The 14,003-nt window shown below is 40.2% G+C and overlaps 1 protein-coding gene across 3 annotated transcripts in view; it reads left to right on the forward strand.

Annotated features, from left to right (window-relative positions):
• The window catches only part of SEC23B (SEC23 homolog B, COPII coat complex component), a 45,076-nt gene extending 33,979 nt beyond the window's left edge, over positions 1–11,097 (forward strand). For all 3 annotated transcript variants that reach the window (XM_042980968.1, XM_007096552.3, XM_007096553.3), the window contains 3 exons: positions 2,228–2,383; positions 2,754–2,819; positions 10,632–11,097. In XM_042980968.1, coding sequence (XP_042836902.1) covers positions 2,228–2,383; positions 2,754–2,819; positions 10,632–10,721 — 312 coding nt within the window. In that variant the 3' untranslated portion in view covers positions 10,722–11,097. The remainder of the gene's footprint in view (positions 1–2,227; positions 2,384–2,753; positions 2,820–10,631) is intronic.
• Positions 11,098–14,003: the final 2,906 nt, after the last annotated feature.

Consider the following 14,003-nt stretch of genomic DNA (forward strand, 5'->3'; position numbering starts at 1 on the left):
TGGGTAGAGCATGCGTCTCTTGATCTTGGGGTTGCGAGTTTGAGCCCCAAATTGTGTGTGGAGATTACTTAAAATCTTTAAAAAAAAAAAAAGTGGCATGCTGATCCTTCCACTGGGTCTGTGGAGCCCAAGGATGACTGTAGATGGCTTTCAGGGGAGTCTGTTTCTTTCTCAACGGGATTTCCTGAGAAAATGAATGGCTCCTCTGAAGAAAATCCTTTCACTGAGCATTATGTTCATTGACATATTTTTTTCCTTCTACTGTCCATTCTTTACCTTCAATAAATTGTTTTGGTGTTTGACATGACTTCCTAGTGTCTTTACATTAGATGTGATTTCAGATGTCCTGCGGTTATACGTTGTGTTTCAGAATTCCTGTAGTAACTTCAATGATTAGTTTCTTGATTTTAATATGCATACTTTTATGGTGTTCAGCTTTTTTTAGCATATTAATGCTCACTCTGCTGGCTGCTTGCCCACAGACACTAGGTTCCAGTAATGGTCCTAGACCCAGGGCCATTGGGTGACCAACTGCTGCTCCCACTGGTCCTACAGAAGCAGTAATCATGACTAGGTTTCTAGCCTTCAGCTCTTCCCTTACAGATGTTTCTGACCACAACTCCTGTCCTGTCCATTCATATGTTTATTGAGCACCTTCTGTTGCATGCAAGTGATGGGTTCTAAAGACGAAGATAATGACATAGGTCTCACTCTCCAAAAGCCCCAAGTCTACTGGTTGTGGGTGTTCTGATTAACTCTTGGACCCAAACCAGCTTATGGGCATTTCCTTTATGCCAGCAGTCAGTCAGAAATTAAGACCTGGAAGGGGCACCTGTGGGTATGTTGGTTAAGCATCTGACTCTTGATCTCGAATCAGGTCATGATCTCATGGTTTGTGAGATCAGGCCCTGAATCGGGCTCTGTGCTGACTGTGCAGTCTGCTTGGGATTCTCTCTCTCTCTCTTCTCTGCCCCTCCCCTGCACTTGTTTGAACTCTCGCTCACACGCGCACTTTATAAATACATACATTACATACATACATACATACATACAAATTAAGACCTGGAAAATGTTATTGGAAACTCTGAGAAGAAGGGAGAACAGGCTGCAGAAGGAAGCATCTAAAGAGAATCCTCTCCCTGATAATAAGACTAACAGTTTTGTTTTTAAAACCTATTGGTCACTTGTTACGTCCTCTTACTCCATTTCCCCTCTCACTGTTTTCTTTTTTAAAATGTCCCCTAAATAACATGTGAAAGTACTTCAGATTATTTTAAAGATATATTAATCAGTCAGCAAATATTTCTTGATTTCCTGTGTGCACAAGGCATTTTCTAGAGCATTGTTCTTGGGGATACAAGAGGGTGAGACACAGTGTTAGCTGAGGTGGGGGGATAGGTTTTACCTTCCGCACCATAGTATATTGCCTTCTACTAGCCTAATGAACACCTACACTGTGATTCTTGCAGCTTTTTTCTCTCCAGTCAAGAGTGTCCCAACTCAGAGCCCAGGGGAGGTGGGGTGAGTCTGTGTGACACTAAGCACTGGACGAGGGTGTAGAGGTGTGCCCCTAGTCACAAGAAGGGCGAACAGATTCTACATAGGAAGCCAACAGATCCCTTTCCCTACCAGCTGGAAGGACATGAGAGGCTGAACCGAGTGATGGCACTGGGAATGGAAAGGAAGGGTGGCTCTTTGGGACAGCGGTTCCCTGGGTGTTTTTAGCTAGTTGGTATGTACAGTTAGAAGGGAAAGAGGTAAGAGGTGCCTGGGTGGCTCAGTTGGTTAAGTGTCCCACTTCAGCTCAGGTCATAATCTCACAATTCATGAGTTCGAGCCCCACATCAGGCTCTCTGCTGTCTGTGCACAGCCCACTTCAGATCTTCTGTCTCCCTCTCTCTCTGTCCGACCCCTGCTCGCTCGCTTGCATATTCTCTCTCTCTCTCTCTCTCTCAAAAATATTAAAAAGAAAAAGAAAGAAAAGGAAGAGGTGTGACTGATGGCTGTGACATTTCTGGGAGAACTGTGTAGGTGGGGGTGTTCTGTCTGCACCTCTTTGCTTACTCCTACTTACACTACCCAGCTCCCCTCTGCGACTTGTCATTCTTGATGTAAGACTTTCTTAGGGGAAACAAGTTCTAGGTGGTGGTGGGAATGTCAAGAGTGTCAAGGAAAACTATTGTTTTGGTGTTTCCACGATGGTTTTGGTTGGTTTGTTTTGGTGCAGACCATAGCCCAGTGGCGTAAAGCTGGGTACCAGGACATGCCTGAGTATGAAAACTTCAAGCACCTTCTGCAGGCACCACTGGATGATGCTCAAGAGATTCTGCAGGCGCGCTTTCCAATGCCACGTTACATTAACACGGAGCACGGAGGCAGCCAGGTGAGTGAGTTGAATTCCAGCTCTCATGGTTGGTTTCCTGATGTATTTTCATGGCTATAAATCCAATGGTGTAACTAATATTTTATGTGGTGACATAAATTGACATTCAGCCAAACTTCAAATATGACTTCTTAAATGAGTGGTAAAAACACATTAACATAAAAGTAGAGGGTTGCCAAAATAAAACACATATCTCATGTTTTAAGAACCCTAATAAATGGGGAGTCATTGGCTTACATTAAAGAAATTGGTTCCTATGTAGTAGAAAAATGCTAATTTAACAAAAGAAATGTTGTAAACACTTTTTTTTTTTTACTATTACACTAATATTAATGCCATTGTAATCTTTAAATGTCTTCCTTTTTTAAAGGCCCGATTCCTTTTGTCCAAAGTGAACCCATCTCAGACACACAATAACCTGTACGCTTGGGGACAGGTAAGAAATTGTCAGGTATCTAGGGGAGGAGGCCAGGCTCTTGTTGAAAAACTTGTTACCAAATAGATCTCTTTGGCCTTAGAGACAGAATTCACTCAGGTATTTTGCTGGGGGGTGGGGGTGGGGTGGAAACTTTGAATACCGTAGCTGGGGTGGGAGGGGACACTGGTGTGGATCTCCTGCAGTACACAGCATAATATGACAGATTCAGCCAGAGGACAGAACTCTGTAGCATGACCTGCATTTGGCTGTCCTTATAGACGCAACAACATCGCCTTCAGCCTTCTCCCCCCTCGTCCCTCTCCCAAGGGTGCAGGGCAAAAACATCTACTCCTGCTCCCCACTGGTTCTGCCTCCTCACTTGTCAGCCTCTGATTCCTTCTTTATCTAATTATTCCCAACATTTGTGTCTCTCTCAAGTCTTTTCTTTCACTCTGTTTTCTTACGCTTTTTAAAGTTAAACTTTCTTTTGAGGTAATTGTGAATTTAATTGTAAATTTACAAGCAGTTGTGAGAAATAATGTGGACAGATTCCCTGTGCTCTTTACCTCGTGTCCCGCAGTGGGAACATCTTGTACAACCATAATGCAGTATCATGGCCGGGATACTGACGTAGATGTGGTCCAGATACACACTTCCATCACCACAGAGATCTCTCATTTGGCTTTTTATATTCACTCTCACTTCCCTCGCCTCCACCTGGCTACTGCTGCTGGTTTCTCCACCTCTGTGATTTTGTCATCAAGAAGGTTATGTATGTGAAATCACATGTTACATAACCTTTGAGGACTGGCTTTTTCCCTTCAGCATGATTATCTAAAGATTCATCCAGGTTGTTGCATGTGTCAATAATTTGTTCCTTTTTACTTGCCAAGTGGTATTCCCAGATGTACTGGTGTAGAGATGTACTGTAGTTGCTTAATCATTCACCCGTTGAAGGACATCTGGGTTCACAGTTGCTGGCCGTTAGGAATAAAGCTGCTGTAAATATTCACGTACGGGTTTCTTACGAACACAAATCTTCCTTTCTCTGAGATAAATGCCCTGGAGTATATTTGTTCCGTTGTACGGTAGTCATGTGGTTAGTCTAAGAAGCTGTAGCAATGTGTGAGTGATCCAGTTTCTGTGCATCCTTGTCAACATTTGGTATTGTCATCATTTTGATTTTAGTTATTCCAGTAGGTGTGTAGTGGTATAACATTGTGGTTTTCAATTACATTTTCTCAGGGCGCCTGGGTGGCTCAGTTGGTTGGGTGTCAGACTTTGACTCCGGTCATGATCTCACGGTTCATGAGTTCAAGCCCCACATCTAGTTGGCTACTGTTAGTGCACAGCCCACCTCAGATCCTCTGTCTCTCTCTCTCTCTCTCAGATAAACATTTAAGTGAATAAAATAAATTACATTTTCTTGATGGCTAATGATGCTGAGCATCTTCTCATGTACTTTTCCACTTACCTATTCAATGAAATCTTTCTTTTATCTATCTTATAATTGGATTATTTGGCTTTTTTGTTGTTGAGTTTTAAGTTCTTTATGTGCTCTATGTGCTAGCCTTTTGTTGAATATGTGGTTTGTAAATATTTTCTCTCATTTGTTGCTATATCCTTTTCACAGGGTCTTTTGCAGAGCAAAAGTGGTTTTTAGGAAGTTCACTTTTATCAATGTTTCCTTTTATGGATTGTGTTTTTGGTGCCAAGTCTGAGAACTCTTTGCCTAGCCCTAGATCCCAAAGATGTCCCGTGTTTGTTTGCCTGATTTTACATTTACCTTTCAGTCTGTGATCCATTTGAATAATTTTTTTTTTATTAAAAAGAATTTTTTTTAAACGTGTATTTATTTTTGAGACAGAGAGAGACAGAGCATGAACGGGGGAGGGTCAGAGAGAGAGGGAGACACAGAATCTGAAGCAGGCTCCAGGCTCCGAGCTGTCAGCACAGAGCCCAATGCGTGGCTTGAACTCACAGACTGTGAGATCGTGACCTGAGCAAAGTCAGACGCTTAACCGACTGAGCCACCCAAGTGCCCCAATTTTTGAGTTAATTTTTATATACGATGTGAGGCTTAGTTTTATTTTTTGCATACGGATGTCTAATTGCTCCAGCAGCATCTGTCAGAAAGGCTGTCTTTCATTGAATTACTTTTGCATCTTTGTCAAAGGTTAGTCAGTCATGTATGAGTCCATTTCTGGGTTTTCTTCTCTGTTGTGTTGATCTGTGTTTCCATCTGTCTATCAATACAACAGTCTTGATTACTGTAACTGTACAGGTTGTCTTAAAGTCAGGTAGACTGGTTTCTCCCACTTCTTTTTCAAAATTGTCTTAACTATTCTGGTTCCTTCGATTTTACATAAACATTTGAGAATAATCTTGTTTATGTCTTTAAAAACTCTTGCTGGGATTTTGATAAGAATTACATCAATCCAGGGGTGCCTGGGTGACTCAGTCAGTTGAGTGTCTGACTTTAGCTCTGGTCATGATCTCATGGTTTGTGAGTTTGAGCCCCACATTGGGCTCGCTACTGTCAGTGCAGAGCCTGCTTCAGAGCCTCTGTCTCCCTCTCTCTCTGCCCCTCCACCACTCGCACACTCTATCAAAAAAAAAAATTTTTTTTAAAAGAATTACATCAATTCTCTATATCAATTTGGGGAGAATTGACATCTTTACTATGTTGAGCCTTTCCAGTCCATGAATTCAGTATATCTCTTCATTCTGTTTTGATTTCTTATTCTTTCTTTAAGGTTGAATGTTTTCACTTTTTTTTTTTTTTGAGTGATTGTGAATGGTATTATAGTTTTGATTTCAGTGTCCCAGTGTTCATTGCTAATATATAGAAATACTGCTGATTTTTGTATTTTTATCTTATATTCTGTGACTTTCCTGAGTTACTTACTACTTCTGGTAATTTTTTTGTAGATTGTTGGGATTTTCAACATAAATAATCATGTCATCTACAAATAAGAACAATTTATTGCTTCCTTTCCAATTGAATACCTTTATTTCCTTTTCATGTCTTGTTTTTCTGTTTCAATTCATTGATTTTTGTTGTAATCTTTATTTTCTTCTGCTTGCTTTAAGTTTATTTAGAAGTGTTGCTTAGTTGGGGCGCCTGGGCGGGTCAGTTGGTTGAGCATCTGACTCTTGATTTTGGCTCAGGTCATGATCTCATGGTTTGTGAATTCAAGCCCTGTGTTGGGCTCCACACTGACAGCGCAGAGCCTACTTGCGATTCTTGCTCCCCCTCTCTCTGTGTCCCTCCCCTACTTGCTCGTGCTTTTTCTCTCTCTCAAAATAAATGAACTTAAAAAAAAAAATGAGTATCACCCTAAATTAAAAAAAAAAAGTGTTGCTTAGTTTACAAGTATTTGGAGATTATCTTATTATTTGTAGGTTATTGATTTTTATTTTGATTACATTGTTGTTAGAGTATATACTTTGTATGGTTTCAATTCTTTTTTTTTTTTTTTTTGAGGTTATTTATTTATTCTGAGAGAGAGAGAGAGCACAAGCAGTGGAGGAGCAGAGAGAAAGGGAGAGAGGATCCCAAGTATGCTCTGCACTGTCAGCATGGAGCCCAACCTGGGGCTCGATCTCATGAATTATGAGATCATGACTTGAGCTGAAATTGAGTTGGACGCTTAACTGACTGAGCCACCCAGGTGCCCCTGAAGTTTGTTTTATGTCCCAAGCTGTAGTCTATCTTGGCATATATTTCATGGTCACTTGAATGTGTATTCTGCTGTTGTTGGATAGAGTGTACTATAAATGTCTCTTAGACATCCTCTTCTTCCTTTCTCTCTGGGACTCCAGAGATACATTTAGTTGATGTTGTTGAGTTCTTACATATCCCTGCTGATTATCTGTCAAGTTGTTCTGTCAGTTTTTGAGAGAGGGTGTTGAAGTTTCCAACTCTAATTGTGAGTTTATCTGTTTCTCTTTTGAGTTCTGTCAGTTTTCATTCACATGTTTTGTAGCTCTGTTGTTTGTTGCATAGACATTTAGGATTGCTTTGTTTTGGTGGGTTGACTTTATTTCATTATATAATGTCTCCCTCTGTCTCTGGTCATTTTGTTTGCAGTGATGTCTATCTGACATTAATAAAGCTCGTTCTTTCTTTCCTTTCTTTCCTGTTACTTTTCATGCAAAAAAAAAAAAAATATTTGCGGGGGTGCCTGGGTGCCTCAGTTTGTTGAGTGTCTGACTTCGACTCAGGTCAGGATCTCACAGTTCGTGGGTTCAAGCCCTGCGTCAGGCTCTGTGCTTACAACTCAGAGCCTGGAGTCTGCTTCAGATTCTGTGTCTCCCTCTCCCTCTGCCTCTCCCCTGCTCATGCTCTGTCTCTCTTCTCTCAAAAATAAATAAATGAACATTTAAAAAAATTAAAAAAAGATATTTGCCTGTTATATGTCTTACCATTCTTTAACTTTCAACCTATTTCTTTATTATATTTGAAGTGAATTTCTTGTAAACAGCACATAGTTGGATCGTGGTTTTTAATCTCTTAAACTCTTACAATTGGTGCATTTGGACCATTTATATTTAATGTAATTAATGATACGTTAGAGCTCAAGTCTGTCATTTTATTTTTTGTTTTCTGTTTGTTTTCTCTGCTTTTCATTTCTCTGTTTTTCCTGCCTTCCTGTGGATTACTTGAACATTTTTTAGAATTCCATTTTTATTTTTGTTTTAATTTTTGTTTTAGAGTGAACACTAGCAGGGGAGTGGGGCAAAGTGAGACAGAAAGAGAATGTTAAGCAGGCTTCATGTTCAGCACGGAGCACAATGTGGGGTTGATCCCACGACCTTGGGATCATAACCTGAGTCGAAATCAAGAGTCAGATGCTTAACCAACTGAGCCACCCATGCACTCCTAGAATTCCATTTTAATTCATTTATAATGTTTTTGAGTGTATCTTTTTGTGTAGCCTTTTTTAGTGGTCACTCCTGGTTGTTGATAGTAGAGCATTGTATTACATTATACATACATAGATTATCACAGTTTACTGATGGCTTTTTGACCAAAGTGATGTATAGGAAACTTATTCCCATTTATATTTCTTTACCCCATTTATAATATAATGGTGTTAAATATTTTTTTCTACATGCAGCAATGTTACAGTTTTTCTTCAACCATCAAACATAATTTATATATCTCAAGAGCGGATGCAAATCCAGTTATATTTATCCATAATTTTGCTTACTGTGTTCTTTATTCCTTCTTGATACTCCCATATTCCTTCTTTTATCATTACCATTTTAGGTAGAGATCTTCCTTTAGCCATTTTTCTTTTTTTCTTTTTTTTTTTTTTTTTTTTGAGAATGAGAATTGTAAAGCAGCCTCCACACTCCGCATGGAGCCCAACAGGGAGCTTGATCCCATGATAACTTGGGACCATGACCCAAGCTGAAATCAAGAGTCGTACACTTAACCGACTGAGCCACCCAGGTACCCCCCCTTTAGCCATTCTTTTAGGTCTGATGGTGATAGATTCTTAATTTTTTTTCATTTGAGAATCTTGATTTCCCCCTCATTCATGAAGGATATTTTCTCTAGATAAAGAATTTTGGTGGTTGTCCTTTTCTTTAGGCAGCTGAAAAATATTTTGTGACTTCTCTTGGTCTCTCTGGTTTCTGATGAGAAATTTATTGTCATTCTCATTGTTTTTCCCCTATCAGTAAGATATCTTTCTCTGTCTGCTTTCAAGATTGTTTCTTTGTTAACACTAGTTTTCAAAAGTTTAAGTACCATGTGCTTGGTGTGGATTTCTTTGGATTTAACCTGTTTAGACTTTGCTCTGCTTCTTGGTTCTGTATATTTATGGGTCCTTCCAAAATTGGTTAGTTATCAGTTATTATTTCTTTGAATAATTTTTCAGCCCATCCTCTTCTTCATTTCTCTCTGGGACTCCAGTGACATGCATGTCAGGTCTTTTGTAGTTCCACACACCCCTGGGGCCCTGTACAATTTTTTCCCACCATTTTCTGTCTGCTTTTCAGTTGCATTATTTCCACTATTTTATCTTCCAGTTTGCTGATTATTTTCTCTGTTCCTTCTCTGCTATTGAGCTCAGACACTGAACTTATTTCTGTATTTTCCAGTTCTAAAATTTTCCTTTGATTCTCATTTATGTCTACGTCTTTCCTGAGACTTTCTTTGCTGAGGCTTTCTACTTTTTCATTTGTTTCAAGTGTGCTCGTAATTGCTCATTGAAGCACTTCTGTCATGGCTGCTTTGAAGTCTTTGTCAAATAATTCTAACACTGTAGGCAGCTTGGTGGCTTGGTGTTAATACCTGCTGACTGTTTTTCATTCACTTGAAGCAAACTAGGTTTTCCATTGGCCTCTTAACACGTGGGTGAGGGACAGTTCCTTGTTACTGCTAGGTGGAGATGGGCATTCCAGCTCCCCACCTAGTCTCCATATTAGTGCTGGGTGGTAATGAAAAGTCCTGACTCTCCACTAGGCCGCCTCTGATTCCCAGTGCAGGGGGCCTGGAGGACATCTCATTACTGCCAGGCAGGGGTGGGAGTGCAGGCTCCCTGAATGGCCTCTCCTGATAACCATGGCAGTAGGGAGACGTCCCCCTGGCCATTGGGGATGAAATTCCCAGCGTTGTCCTTGGCCTTCTCTGCCAGCATCCTGGTGGGGGTGTTGGGGTCCCTTGTTGCTGTCTTGTGAGGGTGGCAGTCTAAGGTGCCCACTCAGCTGTTGCTGGTGTGGGTTGGGACACAGTTTCTTCTGTCACCTTTAGAGTGCAGCAGTTATTATCTAACATTTTTTGGTCTTGCTGGGCTGTGCTGTTCCTTTAGCTAGAGAAAGTTGGCTTTTTCTGATGTTCTTGTCTGTGTGCAGTGATTGTTTGCCAGCCTCTTCGGCTCCAGGTCTGAGATATGAGGCAAAAAGGAAACCCAAGGAACTCACCACTGTGTTGTTCCTTCGGCCTTAGGGACCTTGGTTTGTCTGCTCTCTTCTGTTCACCTTTTAGAGTCTTCTTACGTTTGTTTTATATAAAATGTCTGGGGTTTTTATTTGTACTTAGTGGAGGGAATAGGGAAAAGCACATCTACTCCTTCCCAGAAGAAATCTTCTTATAAAATTTTAATTATGCTTATATTTTCCTAATTATACTGGTAGTATCATTTTGGAAAATTTGAGTATGTTAAAGAAAAGATTAAGAAAGAAAATTAATACCTATATTGCCACTGTGTAGAGTTAAGTATTTCCAGCTTCTTTGTAGATAATATAAAATATGTATATCATGTATATTTTTACTTATTTTTTACAAGTTTGGGATCTTACTGGAAGTCAAAGTTTCTATTCAGTTCTTTTCCCCAAGCATGACATAAATCACAAGCAGTTTCGGATAATACAGATATCCATCTGTTGTTCAGTGGTTGTACTGATCCACTGATTTGTAAATATACCCTCCTCAAGCTTCTGTTGTAAGCAGGCCATGAAAGAGCCTCAGGCTAGGTGCTGTCAGCGTGATGGGGAACATGAGACACGGCATGCTCATGCCTGATGGGAAGCCAGACTCTGGACAGGTCATCAGAACTGTGGAGAGGATTAAAGTAGAAGGGCATATGCCTAGAAAAGTCTGGAGTGGCAGGGATGGCCTGAACTCAGGGGGTCAGAGAAGGGTTTAGTGAGGAAATTACGCTTCAGTTGAAAGACTGGTTAATGAGGCAGAGGGACTACTCAGAGCAGAGGGGGGAAACACTGTGAATGTTCTGAGGTGGAAAGGTCCTTAATAATTGATGAATTCTAACCAGCTTTTGAGATACCTGCCAATAAATGTTTACTATTAAATTTCAGGAAACAGGAGCACCCATCCTAACTGACGATGTTAGCCTGCAGGTGTTCATGGATCATTTGAAGAAGCTGGCTGTGTCCACTGCTTGTTAAGCTGGAGATGTGAGCGGAACATTGTCACATTGTGTTCACAATTGCTTATTATGGCTCAAAAACATTCCTTTCACTTTCCTTGTGAGTTTTAATAAATAATCAAAGGAAGCATTGTATGTAACTCTTTAGATTATAATTTATTTGTATTCCTTATTTGTGCCCCTTTTCTTGCAACATGAAATTGTAAGGTCATAAATGTTTTGGTACTTGTAGATGTTTATATGCTTTTTGTATCCTAACTTCACACTTATGTAAAATCAGAGATACTGTATTTTGACAACTTACTTAGATGAAAATCATAATGATCAGAAAGGAAATAAATATAGATAAAGAAAGCACTGGCTAAAATAATGCTAATACAAATTTGATTTCCTGAGGTCTGTGTGTATGTGTGTGTTTTAAGTGACTCCCCCAAGAGATATTTCCTGAACTTAATCCTCACATTTTCTGTCTAAATGTTAATAGATCAAAGGAAACCTTGAAATATGTGAAACTTTGTCAAGGCAGAGTTGTCTGGAGTGCACTATCCCTAACTAACATGTAAACAGCCCAGCCCAAGTAGCCCTAAAGAGTGGCTACTGGGGGGAGGGGTGGGGCAGGGCACGCGCCTGGGTGGCTCAAATCGGTTAAGCGCCCGGCTTTGGCTCAGGTCATGATCTCATGGCTTGTGGGTTCGAGCCCCACGTCAGGCTCTGTGCTGACAGCTCAGAGCTTAGAGCCTGCTTCGGATTCTGTGTCTTTCTCTCTCTGCCCACCCGCTCATCCTCTCTCTGCCCCTCTGCTCATCCTCTCTCTCTCTCTCTCTCAAAAATAAATAAACATTTAAAAAAAATTTTTTTAAAGAGTGACTGATGGGCATAAATAGCTATAACAAAATGACAGCCATTTATCTTGGGCATCAAGTAAAATAACTTGAACATTAGCACTGCTTTTTAATCTAATATCTGCATGGTTTTAAAAAAAGAGACAAAACTTATCCTAAAGAGCTTTATAACAAATAATAGTTCCCTCCACTCCCTGAGCCTAAACCTACTGTGCCGAGATGACTGGCTTTAACCTTTCCTTCAAGACTTTTGTTGCTGTATCAGTTTTAGCCAACCAGTGTCACTCAATTCCCATTTTCCAGAATGAGGAAAGTAAGACCTTTCTCTTGACCATCCAGTTTTGATCAGCTACACCTTTATTTTTCTATCAAGGTTGGTAAAATTTACATTCTGACCTATAGCCATAGTTCTGTCTTTTGTCTGAAAGTTCATTCTGAAAGTTGGAAACTAATAAATATCATTTACACAGTTGTGATCATGTAAACATTGTCCGTGTTCGGTCAGGCAATATTACATTTGTCTCCAGGGGTTTGCTGCCCCAGTCCTTCTACCACTTGAAGGAAAACATGTCCAGTGACAGAATTAGTTACTGTGCTCACATTCTAGCACGCCCCGGGTTGGTGTGCTTCCTTTTCACATCATGACTTCTTATATTGTTATTTTCCCTAGAGTTCCTAATTTTTTGTTTTAATTGAAGATTTTGTTTTCTATTTATTCGGAAATTCAAATCTCTTCTTCTACTGAATGGTCCATTGTTCTTTAAAGGTCACTGATCTCCCCTTTAATCACCGGCCAATTGCTACGACAATAGTAATCCAGGAATTTCTTTTGTCTGGACTCCTGGATTAGTTCTACTCTTTATCCCATAAGTCATTTGCTATCTTAAATGGCTTCTATAAAAAGTTACATGGGAGATAATTGACTGAATCTATTCTGTCTTCATACTTGATAGCTTTGCTGAGTATAAAATTCTAGGCCCCAAATCATTTTCCTCTCAGAACTTTGGACCTATTTTTTCATTCATTCAACAAATAATTGTTCAGTATTTGATATGTATGGAGTGTCTTACAGGCACTGGGAATGTAGCCAATAAAACAAAATTTTCTGCTTTTGTGAAGCTTATGTTCTAGTTAGGGAAGACCAATAATAAAAAAAATGGAAGTAAATTATATAAATTATTAGAAGGTACTGAGTGCTATGTAGAAAAGCAAAGCTGGAAACTCCTTTTAATTGACTGTTGGACCACCTGGATTGATTCTTCTCTATATTTCGAATTTGTATTACTACCTTTTGCCTTTGGTGTGTGTTCTCAGAGTGTTTCCTATCCTAAGCTGTTTAACACATTTTATTTCATTTCATTTTTTAAAGTTTATTTAAGTAATCTCTACATCCAATGTGGGGCTTGAAGCCACGACCCCAAGATCAAGAATCGAATGCTCTTCCAGCTGACCCAGCCAGGCTCCCTAGCACTTACATTTTAAATGCCAAGGGCTTGGGGCGCCTGGTTGGCTCAGTCGGTTGAGCGTCCGACTTCGGCTCAGGTCATGATCTTGTGGTCCGTGAGTTTGAGCCCCGTGTCGGGCTCTGTGCTGACCGCTCAGAGCCTGGAGCCTGTTTTGGATGCTGTGTCTCCCTCTCTGACCCTCCCCCGTTCATGCTCTGTCTCTGTCTCAAAAATAAATAAACGTTAAAAAAACTTTTTTTAAAATAAATAAATGCCAAGGGCTTTTATTTTATGTATCTTTTCCATAGAATATTTTTCTTTTTGGAAATAATTTTTAATTGAGACACATCAAATAGAAGAGTACATAAAACTGCATATACAGATTTAAGTTGAAACTGTTCCACCTGGTCCTTTCCATTTCAAATTAACAGAAGGTAGAATGTGGTAGACCCACCTTGCTCTGGTGTTCTCTTCAGTGACCATGAGTTCAGGTGCTGAGGTGAGGTGGCACCATTGGGTGACAACATCAAAGACGTGGTCGTGCAGGTGCCACCTCTGGGTACTGGTGGCTGTTTCCAGAGAGAACATGGAGGTGGGGGGTAGTATTGTGTGAAAGCAGCCATCCTGAGTGGGGAAGCATGGAGCCTAGTGTGGCTAATGAGGACTCTGAAATTCCTCTCCAAGGCAAGGAAAGCCTCTGACATTTTAAGCAGGGGAAAGGATCAGTTAGGGTTTTTTTTTTTTTAAACACTAGAGAGTGGCAGGATGGATGGGAGGAAGCTGGAATCTAGGTGAGGCCTGAACAGAGGCAGGTGCTCAGACAGAGGTGACAGATAGGATATTAGGCAAGAGTCTGAATTCAGGTTTCTGGCTTGGGTGATCATGTCAATCATTCTCTGAATTACACAAAAGGAAGGAAAGAGTTCTTTTCCTCTTTCTTTCCTAGCATTGATAAATTCAGTCCTGGACATTTAAAGGCGCTTTTGAGATATAATAATGTCCAGCAGGTTGGAA

The sequence above is a fragment of the Panthera tigris genome, chromosome A3 (genome assembly GCF_018350195.1).
Source record: "Panthera tigris isolate Pti1 chromosome A3, P.tigris_Pti1_mat1.1, whole genome shotgun sequence".
Taxonomy (NCBI): Eukaryota; Metazoa; Chordata; class Mammalia; order Carnivora; family Felidae; genus Panthera; species Panthera tigris.